The sequence below is a fragment of the Triticum urartu genome, chromosome 3A (genome assembly GCF_056163025.1).
Source record: "Triticum urartu cultivar PI428250 chromosome 3A, HENAU_Tu73, whole genome shotgun sequence".
Lineage (NCBI taxonomy): Eukaryota > Viridiplantae > Streptophyta > Magnoliopsida > Poales > Poaceae > Triticum > Triticum urartu.
In genome coordinates, this window is record NC_141875.1 from 707,517,118 (window position 1) to 707,543,014 (window position 25,897).

A 25,897-nucleotide genomic window follows, 5' to 3' on the forward strand; every position below is an offset into this window, starting at 1 on the left:
AACTCGCGTGGTACCCCCCCTCCCCCTCTTCCAGTCAATTGGTGCTGGATAAACAAGACCCCGCTGCATGTGGTCACACTAGTGCAGAACCGGGCAATAGCACCGGTTCGTAAGGGAATTTAGTGTCGGTTCGGTAACCGGCACTAAATTGTAGGCACTAAAGCCCCCCCCCTTAGTACCGGTTCAGCACGAACCGGTGCTAAAGGGCAAACACGTGGCACGAGCCAGCTCCGTGGCGCGCGTAGGACATTAGTACCGGTTGGTAACACCAACCGGTACTAAATGTTTTGGTGTGTTTTGGTTTTATTTTTTATTTTTATTTTAATTTTGTGTTTTCAATTTAATTTAGTGATTGTTTTACATTATAATGAGTTGTTAAATCATTAGATGATTAGTTTGACTGGATGCGTGTGGATCCTAGCTAGGTCATCAAGTATATGTCATATCCATATTATATATACTTGATCACCTACTTAAGTGATCGAGGTAATATGGATATGGCATATACTTGATCACTTAGCTAGAATCCATCCAGTTAAAACTAATATGCAATTTCTTTCATAAATGATATAATAACTCATCATCATCATCATATTAATTAATATAAAAACTCTTGCATCATATATATCATCACCAACGGTTTTCATAGCAAAGATATCATCGAGTTCAACATGGTAATGATATTATAAGCGTTCATAACACCACAAAAGCAAATCAATCGTTGAGATTAAGTTCAGGACGAAGAACACAGACATGAGAGGACAAGTACTAAGAGCATGAACTAGCTAATTAATCACTCCTGCTGCTCTCTCTCAGTTAAAATAGCATAGAACATGTATAGCTTTGCTGATTCATCATATTGGAGCATGCAGATGAACCTATCTCCTAATCGTGTGTTGCGCTTCTGATTGCTGCCCCCTAGTACTTCTCTGTGATCGTTCACAATTTTGCTCCAGTCTTTTATTATTAAGCATTCCTCGCTATTAGAAATCCTGAATGCACTAATGTGCATTGTAGGATATCTTGGCCGTAAGCTAACAATATTCATGGTACCTTTAGTCTCGATCCAATCAGGCACAACATTCATCGGGAGTTCTTGTTGAAGAACATCGTATATAGTAACATACTTAGCAATGAAGTTTAGCTTAAAAAAATAATGTATGCAAAAGATGCACTGAGGAGAAATAGTAGAAATCTTACCATCTTTCCTAAATATATGTGACTGTAGTTCAGTACGAACACTATTGGTCACACGTTTTGAGTACTAACATTTCTAAGTGCAGGAAAGAAATTTGTCTTGACAACATCAAGATCCTCAAGCCATGAAACATAATGACTTGTCTCCTCGCAGTTTAGTTCAGCCTCGGGACAGTGAACGGTCCTGTCTACCAAGCGCCGGACATGTTTGCTTGATTGGAAGTAAGCTGTCAATATAAATTGAGATCTATTAATTATTCAACTGGTTCAAATAATCTCATATCGAAGACATAAATATGGTTGAGAAACTCACATAATGGTAGAACTGGAGGCGTCTGCACATCGACCCAGATGTCTCTATTACCTTCAATATCATCTTCCGGACGAATATCAAAGGTGATAACCATATCAGGCTCAAATGCACAAGTCTTGCATAGTGCTTGCCAAGTTTTGCATTCAAAATAGGTGTATGTGTCTGCATTGTATAATTTGACGTTGAAGGTATAACCATGCTCGGTCTTCAAGTAAACTCTTTTTACCTCCATAGTTTCGTTAGGACTGAAACCTATCTTATCCAAGACAAAAATTCTTGCATGGCAGGGGATACGCTAGTAGAATAGTGAAAAATTAAAATTAAAAGGTGAAGCAAATGAAGCATAAGTCATGCTTAATTACGAAAAAAGACTTGTCGTTGTGACTTACTGTATCCACTTCGAAGTTCTCATCCAGCTTGATGCTGAAGCGTCTATCATCAACTAGAAAATTTCTGCCGCACAGGTCGTGCTGGTCTTCGCAATATTCGCACATAATGAAATCGTGTTCGTCGTTAGACGACATTCCTATGTTCATAGGTGAAACATTAAACACTTATTAGTTCTATTAATTCAATTAATTCTGTTAATTCAACTAGTTCAACTAAGCACTTACGAAGAATATACCTAATTAATTGAACTAATTCAACTAACTAGTTCAACTAATTAATTCAACTAAACTAGTTCTGTTAATTAGATAATGAAATCTCATATAACTAAATTAAATATATATCTAACATATAATTTATATCTAATATCTAACATATATGTTCATATATAGGTGAAATATTAAACACTTACTAGTTCTATTAATTCAACTAAATAAACTAGTTCTATTAATTCAACTAAGCATTTACTAAAAATAAACTAGTTCTATTAATTTCTTACTAAAATAAAGTAGATAGTTCTATATAGTAATATTTTGATTAGATCATCAAATCTCATATACCTAAATTTTCTTACTAAAAATAAACTTGTTCTATTAATTTTCATACTAAAAATAAACTAGCTATATTAATTCAACTAGTTCAAATCTCATATATATACCTAATTAATATCTAGCTATACTAATTCAACTAGTTCAACTTGTTCTAATTCATGTAAAATATATTTGACATTAATATTTAACATCTTTTCCATATAATTTATCTAACATTAACATTCTAACATTATTATCTACGTAATTTATCTAACATTAATCTAAACAACAGAAAATAGAATAAGTAAAAACAATGTGTGTGTGTGGTGTGTGTGTGTGTCTGTGTGTGTGTGTGTGGTGTGTGTGTGTGTGTAAGACCAGGGGGCGGCGGCGTACGGGCGGCGGCGGGCGACGACGGAGGGACGGGCGTGGCGGGCGAGAGGCGGCGGCGACGTACGGGCGCGGCGGGGGCGACGGGCCGGGCGGTGACGGCGACGACAGGTGGCGGGGGCGACGGCGGTGACGGCGACGACGGGTGGCGTGGGCGACGGCGACGACGGGCGGCAGGGGCGGCGAGGGCGGCACGCGATGGGGCGACGGGCGCGGCGAAGAAGTTTGGATCGAGAAGAACTACTGGTGGGCGAAACTGATTTTTTCGTAGGTTCCATATATATAGGAAGGGTCTTTAGTGCCGGTTGGAGCCACCAACCGGTACTAAAGGCCAATTTTCGCCAGGCCAAGGGGCGGGAAATGGCCCCTTTAGTACCGGTTCGTGCCACGGACCGGTACTAAAGACCCCCCTTTAGTACCGGTTGGAGCCACCAACCGGTACTAAAGCTTGTGCGCTGCCACCGGCGGTGTACAATGTTTAGTCCCACCTCGCCGAGCGAAGGGCAGCCGCACTGGTTTATAAACCCAGCCGCGGCTGCTCCTTTGAGTTTCTCTATATAGCAGGCTTCTGGGCCTAATTAACTAGGGCGCGCTGCCCTGTGAGCCTACTGGCCCATCTGGGCGTGCATTTGCACACCCTAGGTCTGGCAGGCCCATTGGGCAACGCGCCAACAAATTTTTTATATAGTTTTTTCTTTTCTGCATTATTTATTTTCCAGTAGTTTTTTATATAGTTTTTTCTTTTCTGCATTATTTATTATCTTCTATTTATTTTTGAGTAAATTTTTTGTATAGTTTTTTCTTTTCTGCATTATTTATTTTCTTCTATTTATTTTTGAGTAATTTTTTTGTATAGTTTTTTATTTTCTGCATTATTTATTTTCTTCTATTTATTGTCTTCTGGAAATTGAATGCTGCATACTGAACACAAAAGAAGTCCGGAGTTCAAATAAGTTTAAAAAACATTGAAGTGGCCGTGTAACAGATGAGTTCTCGTCCGAAACCCTGATACTCCGAAAGAGTTTGTCTAGTTTGTACACGAAGTGCGTCTAGTTTTTGCCGTGACCCTCTCTACTCTTTCGCGCATGCTATGCGGGTGATATGATGATACCATGCCAAGTTTCAACATTTTCAGGATTCATTTTGTAGTGATTTTCAATTTCACGGTCATTTAGCTCTCTAAACAATTAGGTAAATGACCGAAAAACAACAAATGATGTCAGAACATGTTAGAAATTGATGACGTCGCTTTGAATGCTGCATACTGAACACAAAAGAAGTCCGGAGTTCAAATAAGTTTAAAAAACATTGAAGTGGCCGTGTAACAGATGAGTTCTCGTCCGAAACCCTGATACTCCGAAAGAGTTTGTCTAGTTTGTACACGAAGTGCGTCTAGTTTTTGCCGTGACCCTCTCTACTCTTTCGCGCATGCTATGCGGGTGATATGATGATACCATGCCAATTTTCAACATTTTCAGGATTCATTTTGTAGTGATTTTCAATTTCACGGTCATTTAGCTCTCTAAACAATTAGGTAAATGACCGAAAAACAACAAATGATGTCAGAACATGTTGGAAATTGATGACGTCGCTTTGAATGCTGCATACTGAACACAAAAGAAGTCCGGAGTTCAAATAAGTTTAAAAAACATTGAAGTGGCCGTGTAACAGATGAGTTCTCGTCCGAAACCCTGATACTCCGAAAGAGTTTGTCCAGTTTGTACACGAAGTGCGTCCAATTTTTGCCGTGACCCTCTCTACTCTTTCGCCCATGCTATGCGGGTGATATGATGATACCATGCCAAGTTTCAACATTTTCAGAATTCATTTTGTAGTGATTTTCAATTTCACGGTCATTTAGCTCTCTAAACAATTAGGTAAATGACCGAAAAACAACAAATGATGTCAGAACATGCTAGAAATTGATGACGTCGCTTTGAATGCTGCATACTGAACACAAAAGAAGTCCGGAGTTCAAATAAGTTTAAAAAACATTGAAGTGGCCGTGTAACAGATGAGTTCTCGTCCGAAACCCTGATACTCCGAAAGAGTTTGTCCAGTTTGTACACGAAGTGCATCCAGTTTTTGCCGTGACCCTCTCTACTCTTTCGCGCATGCTATACGGGTGATATGATGATACCATGCCAAGTTTCAACATTTCCAGGATTCATTTTGTAGTGATTTTCAATTTCACGGTCATTTAGCTCTCTAAACAATTAGGTAAATGACCGAAAAACAACAAATGATGTCAGAACATGTTGGAAATTGATGATGTCGCTTTGAATGCTGCATACTAAACACAAAAGAAGTCCGGAGTTCAAATAAGTTATTAAAAATAAAAAAAAAGGTGCAATACTGGTTAATTTGCTTCAAGCCATTCGGAATAGTGTAGACTGCACTGCACATAGCTCAGTGCAATCTATGCTATTCCGCAAGGCTTGAAGCTAATCAACATGCAGGTGAGCATTGCAACTCTTCGTCATTGTCTGTGCACTCACGGCTTATAAACCGCTCATATTGCCTCTCTTTTGGCGAGGTGGGACTAAAATTCAGCTTACAAAGAAACTCTAGTACCGGTTCATGGCATGAACCGGTACTAAAGGTCTTCATGGGGCCCCAGCCTGACGATAGCCTGACACAGCCTCATTAGCATCGGTTCGTGGCATGAACCGGTACTAAAGGTTGCCCACAAACCGGTACTAATGATGCCCGCCCGCCTAGCCGTTGGAACCGGCACTAATGGTCACATTAGTGCCGGCTCAAATTCAAACCAGCACTAATGTGCTTCACATTTGACCCTTTTTCTACTAGTGCCATAGTGTGGTACCGCCCCTCCCGACTGACGCTTGATGAATACAATTCTATTGTGACCATTGTGTGGTGCCGGTACCCCAGCCGGTTGCCTTGCGATGCACAAGGCCCTGTTGCGGCCGTTGCCGGCAAACTCACAATGCACAGAATGTTGGAAATATTAGCACTTTTCCGATTAGACTTATCCACGAGTAAATAGTAAGCATGGCATAAAAGGTATGCATCTCATAGCGATACCTAAGCATACTAGCACGTACAAAACATAGAAACGAACCATCTATGTGCAGCACATATACGGCTAGCATAAGTACAAGTAAACGAGGGATGAACAGATCATACCCTCCGGTTGGTCAGGCCAACGCGGCGGCGGCAGCAGCAGCCTCGGCGTCGTCCGTGGCCTTCTTCTTGGAGGCGGAGTCGTCGGCCATGGTGTCGATGTAGGGGAAGTAGTGGAAGAAGAGGCGGACGAAGTTGGGGACGGATCGGGAGCAATCGCGTCGAGACGCTCCCCAAAAACCTTATTGCCGTTCTCCCGGGTAGGATCTCGAACGACAGGGTTCCGGAGGCACCTGCTCTCCCGACCAACCATGCACGCGGTCGTCGGGATGGGATCGCCGGAAGCAGCACAGAGAGAGGAACAGTAGCTGACGCCTAGGGTTGTACGAGAGGGAGTGAGTGAACTGAGCTAGGGTTCACTGTACTGGCCAGTGCCTTCTTATATAGGCCGTCAGGTAGATGGGCCTGGGCCAGGCCCACGACCGAGTCTATGAACAGCCCATGGTCCAACGCCTCGGACAGTGGCGTTTCTGTAAGCGACTCGTTAATTAATTAACAATTAATTAACAATTCCTGAGCGACAAAAATAAGCTTCGGCTCATTCCCGCAACCCGCGGCGCGCGCGCGCGTCGTGACGAAGCGAGGCGTGGCGTGGCGTGGCGAGGCGAGGCGGGCGGCGGCGGAGGAGGAGCGCGCGTGTACCACTCCTCTTCCCAAGCTCCCAATGGCAAGTGGTAGAGCAACCCTTATAAAGGGGTCTCAACACTCCTCAACTAGCAAGGTGGGACTAAACTTCCCACCACCTGTCATCTCATACATGGGCCTCAAGATTAACCAAGGATTAGTGTCTTATATGTGCCTAAGCCCATCCATAATCCAACAATCCCCCACCAGATCTCGAGGCACATAAGTTTGTCAACTGTTTCAAACAATGTTTGATATACCAGAATTTTCAGTGGAGACTGTTAAGTTGAACTTCCACCTAGAGCAACAGGATTAGACTTCTTCACAACTAAGCAATGGACTATACCTTGACTTGTTAGTTTGGCGTGCAGAAGTTTCGCCTATTGTCAGCTGATACATGGTTGCCGAAGGCTAAACCCCACGGGTGGAGCTTATTAGTCATACTACGTACCTTCTCATGAGCTTAATAGAGATTACCCAATCTCATAGACTGTGACCAGCAGTCGGGCTCACACCATGCCTTGGATAAACCCGATGTATCTAACATGGTGTTAACAAAATCAGTTAGAGTACGGTTTTTCCGTTCGGCAATCCCGTTTGACTGGGGTGAGTGGGGAGGCGTCCTCTCATGAATAATACCATGTTCTGCACAGAATAAATCGAACTCATTAGAAAAGTACTCTCCACCACGATCAGACCGGACTCGTTTTATTTTCTTCTCAAGTTGGTTCTCAACTTCAGCCTTATAGACTTTAAAGTAGTATAGAGCCTCATCATTAGTATTTAACAAATACACATAGCAGAATCTAGTGGAATCATCAATCAGAGTCATGAAGTATTTTTTTCCACCTTTTGTCAACACACCATTCATCTCACAGAGATCTGAATGTATGAGCTCTAGAGGTGCCAGGTGTCTCTCCTTCGCAAGCTTGTGAGGCTTGCGAGGTTGCTTAGCTTGCACACACGCATGGCACTTAGAGCCTTTGGCTAAAGTGAAACTCGGGATTAAATCCATCTTAGCTAGCCGCGTCATACAACCAAAATTTATGTGACAAAGACGTGAATGCCAAACCTCAGATTCGTTCACATTAGAATGAATTTGGTTCACGACTTTATTACAGAAATCCTCCAGGGAAAGGCGGAACAAACCACCACAATCATATCCTTTTCCAATAAATAGTCCATAACGAGATACGACTACTTTGTTAGACTCAAATACTAACTTAAACCCTTCTTTACATAGAAGGGAGCCACTAACAAGATTCTTCTTCATGGCGGGGACATGCTGCACGTTCTTCAGTTGCACGATATTTCCCAAAGTAAACTTCAGATCTACCATGCCAACACCATGAACAGAAGCATGCGAGCCATTCCCCATCAGGACGGAACAATCTCGTGCGACCTGGTAGGAAGAAAACAAAGACACATCAGCACACACATGAATATTGGCCCCAGTGTCAATCCACCAATCGGTGGATTGGCAGACTGAAAGTATGGTAAACAGATTACCATACACAGATGCCGCATCATTGTTGCTCAGAGTGACATTCACAAACTTGGAGTCCTGTGCTGGCTTCTTATACTTGTTTGGGCACTTGTTCGCCCAATGTTCATCTGAACCACAAGTAAAGCAGCCATCTCTCTTTTTGTCTTTCTTCTTAAAGGTAGTATTCTGCTGGACAGAGTTCTTTCCCTTGAACTTGTGGATGTTCTTCTGCACCACATTGGCGCTAGAAGAACCCTCTGCCCCTTTCACGTGCGAGTCCTTTGCTCTCGAATTCTGCTCAACACTGAGATGACCAATAACATCCTCAACAGAGAATTCACGTCTCAAGTGCTTGAGAGAAGTAGCAAAGTTTCTCCAACTAGGAGGGAATTTTGCAATAATGCAACCCGCGACAAACTTGTCCGGTAACTCACACTTCAGGAGCTCCAGCTCCTTAGCAATGCACTGTATCTCATGAGCCTGGTCCAATACATAACGGTTATCAACCATCTTGTAATCATGGAACTGCTCCATGGCATACAGCTCACTGCCAGCATCAGTTGCGCCGAATTTGACTTCGAGCGCATCCCACAAGTTTTTGGCAACACCCATATGAATATAGGCGTCAACCAACTTGTCTCCAATCACACTCAGAACTTCTCCCAGAAAGATTGTGGTTGCCTCCCTAAACACCTTCTCCTGTTCAGGAGCAATCGTTTCTGTGAGGGACACACCACCAACCCAGAACACGTTCATCGCTGTGAGCCACAAGGTGGTCCTAGTCTGCCAACGCTTAAAATGCGTCCCGGTAAACTTTTCCGGTTTCAGAGTAGCAACAAAGCATTGAATCGAAAAGTGCCTAAAATAAGGTTTTTGGATTGTTGGAAATATTAGCACTTTTCCGATTAGACTTATCCACGAGTAAACAATAAGCATGGCATAAAAGGTATGCATCTCATAGCGATACCTAAGCATAGTAGCACGTACAGAACATAGAAACGAACCATCTATGAGCAGCACATATACGGCTAGCATAAGTACGAGTAAACGAGGGATGAACAGATCATACCCTCCGGTTGGCCAGGCCAACGCAGCGGCGACATCAGTAGCCTCGGCGTCGTCCGTGGCCTTCTTCTTGGAGGCGGCGTCGTCGGCCATGGTGTCGATGCAGGGGAAGTAGTGGAAGCAGAGGTGGACGAAGTTGGGGATGGATCGGGAGCAGTCGCGTCGAGACGCTCCCCAAAAACCTTATTGCCGTTCTCCCGGGCAGGATCTCGAACGACAGGGTTCCGGAGGCACCTGCTCTCCCGACCAACCGTGCACGCGGTCATCGGGATGGGATCGCCGGAAGCAGCACAAAGAGAGGAACAGTAGCTGCCGGCTAGGGTTGTACGAGAGGGAGTGAGTGAACTAAGTTAGGGTTCACTCCACTGGCCAGTGCCTTCTTATATAGGCCGTCAGGTAGATGGGCCTGGGCCAGGCCCACGACCGAGTCTGCGAACAGCCCATGGTCAAACATCTCGGGCAGCGGCGCTTCCGTAAGCGACTCGTTAATTAATTAACAATTCCTGAGCGGCAAAAATAAGCTTCGGCTCGGCTCATTCCCACAACCCGCGGCGCGCGCGCATCGTGACGAGGTGAGGCATGGTGTGGCAAGGTAAGGCGGGCGGCGGAGGAGGAGGAGCGCGCGTGTACCACTCCTCTTCCCAAGCTCCCAATGGCAAGTGGTAGAGCAGCCCTTATAAAGGGGTCTCAACTCTCCTCAACTAGCAAGGTGGGACTAAACTTCCCACCACCTGCCATCTCATACATGGGCCTCAAGATTAACCAAGGATTAGTGTCTTATATGGGCCTAAGCCCATCCATAATCCAACAATCCCCCACCAGATCTCGAGGCACATAAGTTTGTCAACTGTTCCAAACAATGTTTGATATACCAGAATTTTCAGTGGAGACTGTTAGGTTGAACTTCCACCTAGAGCAACATGATTAGACTTCTTCACAACTAAACAATGGACTATGCCTTGAATTGTTAGTTTGGCGTGCAGACGTTTCGCCTATTGTCAGCTGATACATGGCTGCCGAAGGCTAAACCCCACGGGTGGAGCTTATTAGTCATACTACGTACCTTCTCATGAGCTTAATAGAGATTACCCAATCTCATAGACTGTGACCAGCAGTCGGGCTCACATAGGTGTGTTCCCCCAAAGAATGCTCTGTAGGTTAGCATCTTGCTTACACAAGCTTTGGAACACATTAAGACAAAAGTCAGCCTGCCTTATAGAATTGAGAGTATTGTGCATCTCCAGCGAAGTGGTTTAATTAAGGATACTCTCCTGAGTTGACCGCTGGATTGTTTTCCCAGGTCCTAATTCACGGGATCTCCGATCACATAGGTTGGGTTATCCCCATGGCAACTTACGTGGGTCTCATACCCATCTCCCTCGATGCATTTTCTATCACAATCCGTGATAGCCCTTTCGTAAAAGGGTCTGCCAGATTTTTAGCCGTCTGGATGTAATCCAACGCTATTACTCCGGAGTTTCTTGATTTTCTGACAGATTTCAATCTTCTTCTTATGTGCTTTGTGGATTTCATGTTGTCCTTTGAACTCTTAGCCTTGGCAATCACTGTTTGATTGTCACAGTTCATAAGGACAGCCGGCACTGGTTTATCAACCACCGGAAAATCCATCAAAAGCTCTCGAAGCCATTCTGCTTCGACGCATGATGTGTCTAATGCTGTGAGTTCTGCTTCCATAGTCGATCTGGTTAAGATCGTCTGCTTGCAAGACTTCCAGGAAACAGCACCACCACCAAGTGTGAAGACATGTCCACTTGTGGCTTTCATCTCATCAGCATCAGATATACAATTCGAATCACTATACCCCTGAAGTACCGTCGGGTACCCAGCATAGTGAATTCCATAGTTCGCAGTACCTTGCAAATAATGCATCACTCGTTCAACAACATGCCAATGCACATCTCCCGGATTGGAAACAAACCGACTCAGTTTGCACACAGCAAATGAGATGTCAGGACGAGTAGCACATGCTAGGTACATCAGTAAACCAACCACTTGAGAATATCTCAATTGATCTACAGTCGTGCCTTCTAACTTTCGAATCCGCACGCTAGGATCATATGGTGTTGCAGAAGGTTTGCAGTCCGAATATGCAAAATGGCTCAAAATCTTCTCAACATAGTGGGATTGCAAAAGTGTAATTCCACCCTCAGAATTTCTCAGTAGCTTGATGTTCAGGATAACATCAGCCACACCCGGGTCCTTCATCTCAAAGTTGTGAGATAGAAAAGACATGACCTCCTCAATGACCTTGAGGTGGGTCCGAAATATCAGTATGTCATCGACATACAGACACAGTATAACTCCTTCGCCCCCACCATAGCGATAGTATACACATTTGTCAGCTTCGTTCACAACAAAGCCAGCAGATGTCAGAGTAGTGTTGAACTTCTCATGCCATTGCTTAGGCGCTTGTTTCAGGCCATACAAAGATTTCACTAGCTTACATACCTTTCTTTCCTGACCATTTACTACAAATCCATCCGGCTGTTGCATGTAAATTTCCTCGTCTAGCTCTCCATTAAGGAAAGCCGTCTTAACGTCCATCTGATGAACGAGAAGACCATGCAAGGCAGCCAAATCGAGTAACACTCGAATGGTTGTCAGTCTAGCCACAGGTGAATAAGTGTCAAAGAAATCTTCTTCTTCTTTCTGGGTATAACCCTTGGCCACAAGCCTAGCCTTGTACTTCTCAACAGTACCATCGGTCCTAAGCTTCTTCTTGAACACCCACTTACATCCTAATGGTTGACAACCATAGGGACGATCAGTAATCTCCCATGTCCCATTAGCCAAGATGGAATCCATCTCACTACGGACCGCATCCTTCCAGTAGTCAGCATCCGGAGATGCATAAGCTTCTGAAATGGTACTGGGAGTATCATCATCCACGAGGTACACAAGGAAATCATCACCAAAGGATTTTGCAGTACTCTGTCTCTTGCCCCTAAGAGGAACTTCCTCGTCATCCTCCGTGGAACTCTCATCACTTTTATGTTCATAGTATTCCATCAGAATAGCAGGTTCAGGAGTCTCATCAGATTCCAGTCTAGAAACGCTTTGCATATCTCTCATGGGGAAAATATCCTTCTGGTCAGGTACCTCAGATTTCACCACTAGAAATCTATAGCCAACGCTATGCTTGGCATAGCCAAGAGAAACACAGTCCACGATCTTTGGTCCCAACTTGCGCTTTTTGATTATCGGCACATTGACTTTCGCCAAACAGCCCCAAGTGCGCAAGTAAGAGAGTGTAGTTCTTTTCTTTTCTCATTGCTCATAGGGAGTAGTTTCATTATCCTTTGTGGGAACTTTATTCAGGACATGACAAGATGTCAATACAGCCTCCCCCACCATGCCTTGGATAAACCCGATGTATCTAACATGGCGTTAACCAAATCAGTTAGAGTACGGTTTTTCCGTTCGGCAACCCCGTTTGACTGGGGTGAGTAGGGAGGCGTCCTCTCATGAATAATACCATGTTCCGCACAGAATAAATCGAACTCATTAGAAAAGTACTCTCCACCACGATCAGACCGGACTCGTTTTATTTTCTTCTCAAGTTGGTTCTCAACTTCAGCCTTATTGACTTTAAAGTAGTATAGAGCCTCATCATTAGTATTTAACAAATAGACATAGCAGAATCTAGTGGAATCATCAATCAGAGTCATGAAGTATTTCTTTCCACCTTTAGTCAACACACCATTCATCTCACAAAGATCTGGATGTATGAGCTCTAGAGGTGCCAGGTGTCTCTCCTTCGCAAGCTTGTGAGGCTTACGAGGTTGCTTAGCTTGCACACACGCATGGCACTTAGAGCCTTTGGCTAAAGTGAAACTCGAGATTAAATCCATCTTAGCTAGCCGTGTCATACAACCAAAATTTATGTGACAAAGACGTGAATGCCAAACCTCAGATTCGTTCACATTAGAATGAATTTGCACTACTAGGGAAAAGCCTAGCAGTAGCGCTGGTTTTTGGCCTATAAGTAGCGCGGGTAAGCGCGCTACTGATAAGGCGCTACAGCTAATGCTTAGCAGTAGCGCCTACTGGCACTCGCTACTGCTATATCTACTTAGTAGTAGCGCTTTCCAAGTCAATCGCTACTGCTAATTATTAGTAGCGCTTTCGAAAACAACCACTACTACTCTTATTCCCTATTCCATTTCTTTTGAATTTTAGGTCGTATTCATATACCTGTATACAATTTTTCATACAATAGCAATTTAGAGATTGTTTTTACATCGTAATGAGTTATTAAATCACTAGGTGAAAGAACCTTGGATTAGTTTCAAGTGCATGGATCCAAAGTAACCAATGGTCACTTTGGATCCATCCATTTGAAACTAATCGGCGGTTCTTTCACCCAATGACATAATAACTTCTCATCATCATCGTAATATCATTAACAACTTATCATCGTAATATATCATTGTCATATAACTCCTCATAATCATCATTTTCGTCCATGATGGGACATCATATAACAACTTCATCACTAGTTATAATAACAACTACTCGTCCTCATCATCATCATAGTACTCATAGTCACTACTCCTACTCAGCATCACCATCAAGTCTAAGACATTGTAGTCATATATACTCAACACTAACTAATTGTTCTTAATACTTAGGACCTACTCCTCTCTCCTAGCTAAAATACCATAAAACAGATAAACCGGTCCTTCACCATAATGAATAATGGACATAAACCTATCTCCAACTTGTGGCTTGCGCACATTCATTTTGTCTCCAATTATTTGTGTGTGCGCATTCATCACTTTGCTCCATTCTTTGATTTTGAGCCTTCCATCGTTTGAAGAAATCGAGTATGCAGTATGGTAAGCCTCCGAAGGAGTTGGTCGTAAGCTAACCATATGCATATCACCTTCGGTAAATAGCATGTCAGGCACAACCTGCTTTGGGAGCCTCTGTTCAAAAACGAAATGGTAACATATATAGGTAGCAATGGTTTACTTAAGAATAATGTATGCAATGAAGTTACCATCATTAACAAAATCTTACCAAGTTTTTAGCAATGAAGTTATCATCAAGCAATGTATGGACTAGTGGCACGTATCTAGTATAATTTTGGCTGATAGAGTGACTAGTTTTGAAGGCCTCAACATCTTCTATGAATGAGACAAGATAACCTTTCTCCTCACAATTAAGCTTGGAGTCATAGCTGTAGTGTGTTGTCTACTACCTTCCGAGTATTTCTTGAAGATAAGAAATAAGCTGAAAATTATAAATAAATAAGTTTAGTATGAACGAACACCAAATATTTTTAAATTAACAACATAAATTATTGAACTTAACAAATATAGTTTGACAAACTCACATCTAGGCAAAACTGGAGGCATATCCACATCCACCCAGATGTCGATATTATCATCATCATCATAATCTTCGGGACGAATATAAAATCTTATTTGCATTCCCTCCTCAAATCCATATGCCTTGCAGAGAGCTTCCCAATTAGAGCAACCGAAATGGGAGCGATCGACCGCATTGTAGAACTTAACCAGAAACTCGTAACCATGTTTAGTTCTTAAGTGAGCCCTCCTCGTCTCCACATTCTCAAAGTCATCTAAACCAAAACCAAGCTTCTCCAATACATATGGTCTAGCATGGCACAGGATGTACTAATCGAATTGAAAAAATCCATAAATTACAGGTTGAACAAAAGAAGCACAAGTGATGATATTAATTATGATGAAATGCTTGTCGTTGCATACCGTACAAACATCGAAGGTCTCTTCCATCTTCACGGTGAAAAACCTATCATTTTGCAGGTGAGGAAACCTGTCGCACACACCCCGGCCATCATAGCAGTACCCGCACTCCGGGATCCCATCGTCATCAGACATCTCCTGTGTTCAAAATTCAGAGATTATAACTCGACAGCAAAACCCAAAAAATCCGGCATGACCTTTGCTAAAAAAGGACACATCGAGCGCCTGAAATTTGCTGGAACGGAAATTAATCAACACTCCGGCAAAACATAGGCCACTTATCGATGGTCATTGCATTTCAATGGTTCAAAATATGAAAAAAAAATCTGAAAATATCTTATATATAATCCTAACACTAATTAAACTAGTTTTATTAACTACTTACTAAATAAACTAGTTCTATTAAGCACTTACTAAATAAAATAGGTCCATTAAGCACTTAATATAAATAAGCTAGTTATATTAATCACTTGCTAAATAAACTAGTTACCTACGATTTGCAAAAACAGAGACAAGGGAGGGAGGGAGGAGAGAGGAGGGGGAGGGGCGGCCGGAGGAGGAGGGGGAGGGGCCGGCCGGAGGAGGAGGAGGGAGGGGCGGTGGGAGGAGGGCTGCCGGCGGAGGAGGGAGGAGGGGGAGGCCGCAGGCAGAGGGAGGAGGGCGCGGTGGGAGGAGGAGGGTGGAGGGTGCGGTGGGAGGAGGAGGGACGGAAGGAGGGAGTACCTCGGTGGCGGACGGACGGCGGCGGCGACGACGACGAACGATAATGGTTATCGGCGCGGGCGAGAGTGACTAAGAGGGAGAGTGAGTGAGAGAGAGGGTCGGCCGCGTGGTGATAAGGTAGGGTTAGTAGTAGCGCGGGTATGAAAAAGCGCTACAGGTAAGGAGAATAGCGGTAGCGCGGTACGGTGTAAGGCGCTACTGCTATAACTAGCTGGACGGCGAGGTCATGGCAATTAGAGCAGTAGCGCGGTTTAGAGATGACACACTACTGCTATTTTTCTTTCAGCAGCGCGTTTTTCCGGCACGTGTTGTTGCTAAATAGCATTAGCGTCGTATTTTGAAGAGCGCTGCTGGTAATATTCTGTGTATAAGGTTTTCCCTAGTAGTGTCGGTTCACGACTTTATTACAGAAATCCTCCAGGGAAAGGCGGAACAAACCACCACAATCATATCCTTTTCCAATAAATAGTCCATACCGAGATACGACTACTTTGTTAGACTCAAATACTAACTTAAACCCTTCTTTACATAGAAGGGAGCCACTAACAAGATTCTTCTTCATGGCGGGGACATGCTGCACGTTCTTCAGTTGCACGATCTTTCCCGAAGTAAACTTCAGATCTACCGTGCCAACACCATGAACAGAAGCATGCGAGCCATTCCCCATCAAGACGGAACAATCTCGTGCGACCTGGTAGGAAGAAAACAAAGACACATCAGCACACACATGAATATTGGCCCCAGTGTCAATCCACCAACCGGTGGACTGATAGACTGAAAGTATGGTAAACAAATTACCATACCCAGATGCCGCATCATTGTTGCTCAGAGTGACATTCACAGACTTGGAGTCCTGTGCTGGCTTTTTATACTTGTTTGGGCACTTGTTCGCCCAATGTTCATCTGAACCACAAGTAAAGCAGTCATCTCTCTTTTTGTCTTTCTTTTTACCCTTCTTCTTAAAGGTAGTATTCTGCTGGACAGAGTTCCTTCCCTTGAACTTGTGGAAGTTCTTCTGCACTACATTGGCGCTAGAAGAATCCTCTGCCCCTTTCACGTGCGAGTCCTTTGCTCTCGAGTTCTGCTCAACACTGAGATGACCAATGACATCCTCAACAGAGAATTCATGTCTCAAGTGCTTGAGAGAAGTAGCAAAGTTCCTCCAACTAGGAGGGAGTTTTGCAATAATGCAATCCGCGACAAACTTGTTCGGTAACTCACACTTCAGGAGCTCCAGCTCCTTAGCAATGCACTGTATCTCATGAGCCTGGTCCAATACAGAACGGTTATCAACCATCCTGTAATCATGGAATTGCTCCATGGCATACAGCTCACTACCAGCATCAGTTGCGCCGAATTTGACTTCGAGCGCATCCCACAAGTTTTTGGCAACGCCCATATGAATATAGGCGTCAACCAACTTGTCTCCAATCACACTCAGAACTGCTCCCAGAAAGATTGTGGTTGCCTCCCTAAACGCCTTCTCCTGTTCAGGAGCAATCGTTTCTGTGAGGGACACACCACCAACCCAGAACACGTTCATCGCTGTGAGCCACAAGGTGGTCCTAGTCTGCCAATGCTTAAAATGCGTCCCGGTAAACTCTTCTGGTTTCAGAGTAGCAGCAAAGCCTTGAATCGAAAAATGCCTAAAATAAGGTTTTTGGATTGTTGGAAATATTAGCACTTTTCCGATTAGACTTATCTACGAGTAAACAGTAAGCATGGCATAAAAGGTATGCATCTCATAGCGGCTAGCATAAGTACGAGTAAACGAGGGATGAACAGATCATACCCTCCGGTTGGCCAGGCCAACGCGGCGGCGGCAGCAGCAGCCCCGGCGTCGTCCGCTCTCTAGGGTTGTACGAGAGGGAGTGAGTGAACTGAGTTAGGGTTCACTCCACTGGCCAGTGCCTTCTTATATAGGCCGTCAGGTAGATGGGCCTGGGCTCATTCCGAGGCTCATTTCCGCAACCCGCGGCGCGCGCGCATCGTGACGAGGCGGGCGGCGGAGGAGGAGCGCGCGTGTACCACTCCTCTTCCCAAGCTCTCAATGGCAAGTAGTAGAGCAGCCCTTATAAAAGGGTCTCAACTATACTCAACTAGCAAGGTGGGACTAAATTTCCCATCACCTGCCATCTCATACATGAACCTCAAGATTAAACAGGGATTAGTGTCTTATATGGGCCTAAACCCATCCATAATCCAACACAGAATCCCGTTGCGGCCATAGCGCGTTACCCCCACCCCAAAGTCGTTGTCTCTCGGTGAATAGGACCCATTGTGGCCGTAGTCGGCTGCCTCTTGATGCACCAAAAGCCATTTCAGTCATAGCACGATACCCCATCCGGAAGCTATGGCCTCTCGATGTATAGTGCCACGTTCCAGGTTCTCCATTGCTGCGTACCCGACCCCTGCAACCTTCTGTTGCCTCTTGATACATTACTCCGTTCCTGCGTATGTGACAACATACCACCACCCTGGCCAGCAGGGCGTTGCCTCTCAATGTACATTGCATACTTTGCGCAAGTGTTGGAGAGGCTGGACGTATATACACGAGTGCCGTCGGCCGGTACATGAACAAACTGGTGTGTGCTTGACCCGTATTTTTGCAGCGTGGTCACACATCCGTGTTCAAAATTTAGACGGGACTGATGATGTTCTACAAGTGCACAGGGCTGTTGTAGCACTTTTGCGATAAGGAAAGTGTGGAACCCACATGGAGCGAATAGGAAGGCATCACAAATTTCACAACTACATTATCATTTCTACATACGCGCCCAAACCGGAGTTTGAAGACACTCTCCTTTGGTCAGTTGCTAGGAAGATAAATAAAAAGGAGGTTTTAACTAAACTACAAATGGAAAAATAAAAGACAGAAAATTGAAGAGACTAAACTATAGCAAAAGTGTCTGAGTAGTAAACGTTCTCGAGGGATCCGGAGTCATCACCACGAGTATGACACTAACAACACATGCAAAAACGTGGCTCTACATTGGTATCACTAATCCACTTGATATGATCTCGCGTGGGCGGAGCCAATAAAGTACGCATCCCCAGTCCGGTTATTGAGTACACTCGTGCTATCACCGCGTGCCCACACTCTGGTTACCACAACAATGATTAAGGGTTCCCCCCGTGGACACGACATTAAGTTCTAGGGTTCTCCACTAATCCCTCTTGCGATGATCGTGGACGAAGGGAGTAAGGCCGTGTCACTATACCTACTCCTCAACCACTCGTCACACCAATATTAATTACCTCTAGTCCACAAGGAGATAACGCTCAACACCATGAGACAATCAACATAACAGATATATCGAGAATGATCGGATCACTTATTCAATCAAGTGCTAATCATGCAACGATTCATCCAAATCCTCAAGAACTAATACAACTACTCAAACATTCTAGAGGGAGAGGGCAAGTTACAAGCCTTTCTCTAATCTCCCTTTCTTTCTCTAGAATCGCCTCGATGCATCTTATGCCCTTCCTCTACTCTCCCTATCTTTCTCTCCCTCGTTCATCTCTCTCATATCGCCATGTTTTTTCCTTGTTGTCGCCATGCAATGAATTACCCACACGCAACAACCATCACTGCCAGTCAGTTGCGGGCCTGATCCAAAGGAGAGTGCCGTGCTAATGCATGGCCGCTCGCCGTGATGTTGTTGCCTAGTCGTCGTGATGTTGCTACGTTACTTCTAGCCAGGCTGTGGCGCATGCGCTTGCTAGGTGTTCTGTTGCCGCTCATCGACGCGCCTCGCTACTACAAAGAATGGAAGCGGATGCCAGTTACAGAAAGGACCTGCGCTAACACCATCACTGTTGCAACAAGCGAGCACAACATGGGTCATGTTGCATACCTCGAGCACGACATGGCTCATGTTGCAAAACTGCCCAAATGTTGCAGGTGTTTGGAAAGCAATCTCAACATGGGTCATGTTGCAAACCTCTAAGCACAGCATGACTCATTTTGCAAACCCGTTCAAACCTGTCAGGTGTTTGCAAAGAGGGTTCAACATGGATCATGTTGTAAACCAAGCGCAACATGACTTATGCTGCAAACCCTAAACCGCAACTAACGCCGCTCAAATCAAAACGGCTATTGCATGCGGGGTCCAACAGCTCTGGAGGCGGTCGTTCCGATGCGAGTTCAGCTGGACGACGCGTAGCGCTGCCAACAAAGCCCTTTTGTTTGATCTCCATAATATTGGCTGAGTTTTAACTATTTAATGTACTATGACGGGCAAAGCCAGCCTGAAATCATTTGATTGAATTTCAAAGTTCAATGCCTTTAGGGCATTTACAACCACAATGGGCAAATTTGACCCGTCGAAAAGTGTGGCAAGATTTTCTTAGGCAAGCCAAAATGTGACTAACAATTTAAGCAACTCAAGTAAGACAAGTGTGGCAAAAATAAAATGGCAATATATAATAAAGATAATCATAATCCAAACAGCCCCTAAAAGTAGTACCAGATGATTTTATTTGGGCTTGGATCAGCTATGTTGAGAGAATCGAGACGGAGTTTGCATGTGCCAGAAAACAAAGACAAAGTGTGGCAAGATATGGCTAGGAACCAAACAGGTCCAAAATCATTTTTAGCCATGTGGTCTGAGTACTACTACACTGCTGCGGCGGCTATTGATAGGGTAGACGCGGCCAAGGCTGACACGAAAGAGAACCCGCACCGCACATGTGAGCCTACTGAGCTAGCTGGTCGGCACTGGGAGAGAGACTCGCAGTAAACCAATCATTGCCCTCCTCGTCCTCCACTGCCACCGACATCCTCCACTGAATCGAGTTGCTCCTCCCTCCATTCCCAGGCTCACGATTTATCTCCTGGCTGCGCCCCCTGGAGCAGAGGATACATTTGCGAGCGCCGGCGGCGAAGTGCCGGGGAGGAGGGCGGAGGTCACGTTCCGGCGATGCCATCGTCCTTGCACTTCCAGAGGTAAGCTCTGTAGGAAGTCACTTTCTTTTCCTCCCCTTTTTTCTCATGGTTTAAGACAGCTTCTCTTGCAATGCAGAGCTCTGTGGTCGAATAAGCCCCGATCCATAATCCATAAGCCTCAACGAACTATCTACTGTCCCAGTCCATAATCCAGTGGTAAGCGTAAGCCCTTAAAAATTTTCTTTTGCGGGGCTAGATTCTTTATTGAGTTGAGAATTTTCGGGTACCTATCCAAGCGTGTTTTGACTTGGAGTAGACTTCCTAAACTTCCAGCTTAATCCCTGATGTCTGAATGGCTACGTATGACATCTGAACTTTGAAATTTAGAGCACTTAGATCTCTTATTAATTGGCGAGCACACACTTCTCTGATGCTTACACGACAATTTTGCAGCGTGATATTTAGAACCTGATCACTAGAGCTGCTCAAGTGGTTGGTGGTGATCTTGATGGCCCGATGCCGCAGACAAAAGAGCATATTCTTCTAGCTCCACAGGTTTCAAATTCTGTGAATTTTTGCCAGCAATAGCATTAAGAAAGAGAAACCACGGGATATGGCCACCATGTGCTGTCTTTGCAGGTGTGACAAGATGGACATTTTCCCTCTGTTTTTTAGGTTGGTGTGTCATCACTTGTTGATGATCCAGACTTCAGTTTTTTTCCTTTTTGAAAAGAAGGAATACCCCTGGCCTCTGCATCTCTTGAGGTACACGGCCATCATCCAGACTTAAGTAGAACTTGTGGAGCTGGAGCTTCAAGGTATGTCCCCGCGTTTTCTCGTTCTCTACATTGTTTTTGGTTAGTTGATTATGTTCTCGTTCTAAAATAATTTTGTTGTCTCATTTTTTTTAGAGTCCTCAGTTTCTCCTAGAAGTTCCCTGGCGATGAAGTTCCAACCATCCGTGCATCTGCCTTGTCACCCATGGATGGCCATGGTTATCCTCCCTCTCCTCCCTCTCCTCCTGCTCCTCGTGCCTCTCGCCGCTGCTCAATGGTCATCCTGCAGCAAGAGCGACGACTATAAATCTAATAGCACCTATGAAGCCAACCTCGGTCTCCTCTCTTCAACCCTCCCGAAGAAAGCAGCGTCCAGCACCACCCTCTTTGCAACCGGCATCATGGGCAATGTTCCGGACGTTGTCTACGCCCTCACGCTCTGCCGCGGGGACTCTAACGCCTCCGCCTGCGAGAGCTGTGTAACCACCGCGTTTCAGGACCTCCGGCAGCTCTGCCCGTACAAAAAGAATGCCGCCGTGTACTACGATCCCTGCATGCTCAAGTTCTCCAACAAGAATTTTCTCGCCGCCACCACCGTCAATGATCCACTCATGATCGTGAACACTAAGAACTTCACGACAAACGCCGACATCACCCAGCGATTATTGTTCACGCTTATCAACAGCACGGCTCAATTGGCCGCGAATAGCTTGAGGAGGTTCAGTACGTCGCGCTTAGATGTTGGTTCCTCCCCGACGTTGTACTGTCTTATGCAGTGCATGCCCGATCTGATTCCCCACGACTGCGAGTCATGTTTCCAGGATATCTTGAATATTACGCTCGAGTACCTGGGTGGTAAGCAAGGTGGCCGAGTTCTGGGGACACGGTGTTACATGAGGTACGAGATGTACCCATTCTTCCAAGGGGACCCTACGCTGCGCATTATCAACTTGGCCCCGCATGTTCCGACGATCAACAACACTACGACACCAGCTACCGTGTACCCACAATCGCAGCCACCAGATGCAGCGCCACCCCCGGAGGGAAAAGTGACCGGCCAAGAACATAAAGGTATGTAAAATTCACACAACGGCTTCACATAAACAGAAAAAGGAACTTCTACTCGGAAGTGACTTATAGTGATATACTCCACTTACAAGAAGGAAGCTTGGAAATAATTAAGAATTGTATTCTACATAGTGGCAATCTCCACTTACAAGGAAAACTGTACTTGAATATTTTCATTAGTATGAAAATTAGCTTTTTATAAATATGTGGTACTAGCACTTTTAGAGCATCTCCAACGTCAAGCCAATATTTTGACCCCCCAAATCCATTTTTTGTGAGAAGAGAGAAGATTTAGGTAGCCGATTTTTTTCCTGTTTTTACAACATATCTAAAACTGGATACCCAAATTTTCAAAAGCAAATGAAACATAAAGATCAGACACCGTGGGGCCGCGAGGCGGATCCGGAGGCGCCAAAGACCAGAATCGAGCTCAGCGCCCGGAGTTCGGGGTGGCGATGGAGCTCGGGATGGCGACGTCGGAGCGGCGACACTTTTCCATGGGGCTTGGTAGGAAGGCAGGGGTGGTGGCGGCACTGTGCTTGGGGACGGCGGTGGGAGCTCGGAGTGACGGTGGGGAGCTTGGGACGGGCAGCAGGGACGAATCCGGCGGTGTGGACTTGACGCCAGGAGCGGTGGGACGGCTAAAATTGGGTCGGACCGACCGGCATTGGCGCGAACTTGTCGGGGATTGCAGGTTCGCGGTGGCGGCGACGAAAGTTCGTCACCAAGCGACGGTTGAGCTTGGCGGCATGCTTTCGGGTTTATTTGGTAGGATGGTAGGAAGGACCCAGATATTAGTCTTGGGTAGGAAAATTTAGGTGGCTACCAAAAACAATTTGTTCCCCTGGCAGTCTGAGCTCTGCTGTTGGAACCATTTTTGGGCCAGCAAACCCAAAATTGCAGTTTTTAGGTCTTGGGGTCATTTTTTTGGTCTGCTGTTGGAGATGCTCTTTGACTAGTAGACCTGAGCCTAGGAACAGATAGATAAAAAGAAATAAGTCGAAGAACTAAGTTAAGTTAATGAAAAAGAAAAGGAAGTTCAATCAAAAAGAAAAGGGGAAAGATGTTAGAACGGTTCAAATGTCAATGAAATAGGTGAAGTTTCCTTGTCAAATAGCACAGACCCATGTTTAATTGGTGTAGCTTATTTTTCATTGCCTCCATCACTAAATGAATTTGTTTTTATTTACATATGACAATTGTACATGAATTATACTTTTTTAGGACGCAAATCACGCAAGAGGGCGCTGTGGATTATTGTTGTGGTGGCTACACTACTGTCAATACTTATGTGCTTTATCTGTTTCATTGTATGGAAGAGAAGAAAAGGTTTGTTGACATGACGATTTATTCACCAGAACGTTCCTCTAAAAAAACTACCACCTATTGATGTAGTTTGCCTGGTTTGAGACCCAAATTAACACTGGATATTTCTCTGAATTTAGGAAAGGTAAACATAAACAATCAAGCTGCCACAAATAGGCCGGAAGAATATGCACTGGTTTGGAGATTGGAGGAGAGGAGTTCAGAGTTCACACTCTTTGACTTTCCTGAGATATTACAAGCTACACACAACTTTTCCAAAGAAAATCTACTTGGGCAAGGTGGTTTTGGCCCTGTCTACAAGGTAAATGCATTGCCTTGAAAAGATTCGAGCATATGTTCATTCCAAAATATATATTAAATCATGATCAGCTTAAAGCTAAGAGTTGGCTGGTCACTAACCAATACATTCATGTGTGCATGCCGAATATATATATATATATATATATATATATATATATATATATATATATATATATATATACTGAAACAAAAAAATAGGAAATCCTGATAAACTTGTTTATATAATTTTGTGCTATTTCGACGGGGGACTAAATCTCAGAAGGAAACAGAAGTAATGCAGTGAAACAGAATGTTAAGAACGTGTATTGGATATGTGATGCTCTATATCCTCACATGGATGGCCACTAATCCTCTTTCTGTCATTACCATAAAATGCCTCAGTTTATTGTTGTACATACTTGCAGGGCCAATTACCAGATGGAATGGAGATTGCTGTTAAAAGGCTTGCCTCACATTCAGGACAGGGTTTCACAGAATTCAAGAATGAAGTTGAACTTATTGCAAAACTACAACACAATAATCTGGTAAAGCTCTTAGGATGTTGCATTCAGGGAGAGGAAAAACTATTGGTGTATGAGTATTTGCCAAATAAGAGCTTGGACTTTTTTATATTTGGTACGCACATTGTAGTTTTTATTCGTATTTTTGGACTGTGATTCATTCATACTCTAAAATGCACTTTCTAATGCGTAGATGAAAACAGAACAACTCTGGTTGATTGGGAAAAAAGACGTGTCATAATCGAAGGGATAGCCCAAGGTCTTCTATATCTTCACAAGCACTCTCGATTGCGCATCATACACAGAGATCTCAAGGCCAGCAACATTCTCTTGGACCAGGACATGAATCCTAAAATTTCTGATTTTGGCCTGGCGAAAATTTTCAGCTCCAATGACACTCAGGGAAGCACAAAGAGGGTAGTGGGAACATAGTAAGCATACCTTTGTTTTACAAATTACAACATATATAGTGCCTACAATACCATTTTTAGGTAATGTACCACATTGTAATTTTAGATATAATATTGTCTTGTGCTTCTAACTCATTTCAGTGGTTATATGTCTCCGGAGTATGCATCTGAAGGCATTTACTCAATCAAATCCGACGTGTTCAGCTTTGGTGTGTTGTTTCTTGAGATCCTTAGTGGAAAAAGGAATTCTCGTTTCCATCAATGCGAAGACTTTCTTAACCTTCTTGGATATGTGTGCATTTTCTAAACTCTCGCATACGAGTGTATTGTTTTCTAGACTGATGTTTCTTTTATCATGTATGTGATGAAAATAGTTTATTTGCTTCTTGCAGTCATGGTATCTCTGGGAAGGAGGAAGATGGCTTGAGCTTCTAGATGTATCAATTGTTACGGAGGTCCATACAACAGAGGCTAGAAGGTATATTAACATTGCACTGATGTGCGTACAAGAGAGTGCGGATGATCGACCCACCATGTCAGATGTTGTTGCAATGTTAAACAGCGAGAGTGTTATTATTCCAGAGCCTAATTCTCCTGCATACGTCAATGTAAGAGTATCTAAGGTTGTTCCATGCAGTAATAATGATGTAACCATCACCGAAGAGCCAAATGGAAGATAGTTGATAACTTCGTATCTGAGTTGTACACTAATCCACACCGAACTCTAGATGTTATCGCTACATTATCTGCTGAAGACACTTAATTTCATCCCTACATGTGTGTAGTCATTATGTAAAGTGCTTAGGGGTGCGTCCTCATGCACCGTGTCAAAACTCATAGAGGCGCAGCGTAAGCTTGTCTAGAAGATATTGAGACGTTTATAAAGTGTATCTATCCTCGCATAGATGTTTTGGTCGATGCTGTTACTCATTGTATCTACCGCAGTTGAGATGCTATATTGCGTCCTAAATAATTACAGTACATTTTATTTTAATATCACCTTATTCTTAG

The 25,897-nt window shown here is 44.1% G+C and overlaps 2 protein-coding genes across 6 annotated transcripts in view; one reads left to right on the forward strand and one right to left on the reverse strand.

The window, feature by feature from the left end:
* The window catches only part of LOC125546126 (cysteine-rich receptor-like protein kinase 10), a 107,952-nt gene that overhangs the window by 75,171 nt on the left and 6,884 nt on the right, over positions 1-25,897 (reverse strand). The gene's annotated exons all lie outside the window — the stretch shown is intronic.
* Positions 20,340-25,660, forward strand: LOC125546124 (cysteine-rich receptor-like protein kinase 10). Of its 5 annotated transcripts, XM_087514176.1 has the most exons (11): positions 20,340-20,566; positions 20,643-20,722; positions 20,960-21,061; positions 21,182-21,324; positions 21,418-22,353; positions 23,575-23,679; positions 23,796-23,977; positions 24,381-24,591; positions 24,670-24,907; positions 25,028-25,178; positions 25,261-25,660. In XM_087514176.1, the coding sequence occupies exons 5-11, from the start codon at positions 21,450-21,452 to the stop codon at positions 25,564-25,566; spliced, it is 2,097 nt and encodes a 698-aa protein (XP_087370302.1). In that variant the 5' UTR covers positions 20,340-20,566; positions 20,643-20,722; positions 20,960-21,061; positions 21,182-21,324; positions 21,418-21,449; the 3' UTR covers positions 25,567-25,660. The 5 variants fall into 5 exon arrangements, with proteins under 5 accessions (XP_087370302.1, XP_087370301.1, XP_087370306.1 ...); XM_087514175.1 differs by having other exon boundaries at positions 20,960-21,324; XM_087514179.1 differs by having other exon boundaries at positions 20,341-20,566; positions 20,960-21,324; positions 25,279-25,660.

Coding starts and splice junctions, on each gene's coding strand:
- LOC125546124 (XM_087514175.1), top strand. CDS start 21,450: ATGAAGTTCCAACCATCCGTGCATCTGCCTTGTCACCCATGGATGGCC. Junction 23,680..23,795: donor TGTATGGAAGAGAAGAAAAG/GTTTGTTGACAT, acceptor CTCTGAATTTAG/GAAAGGTAAACATAAACAAT. Junction 25,179..25,260: donor TTCTTAACCTTCTTGGATAT/GTGTGCATTTTC, acceptor TGATGAAAATAG/TTTATTTGCTTCTTGCAGTC.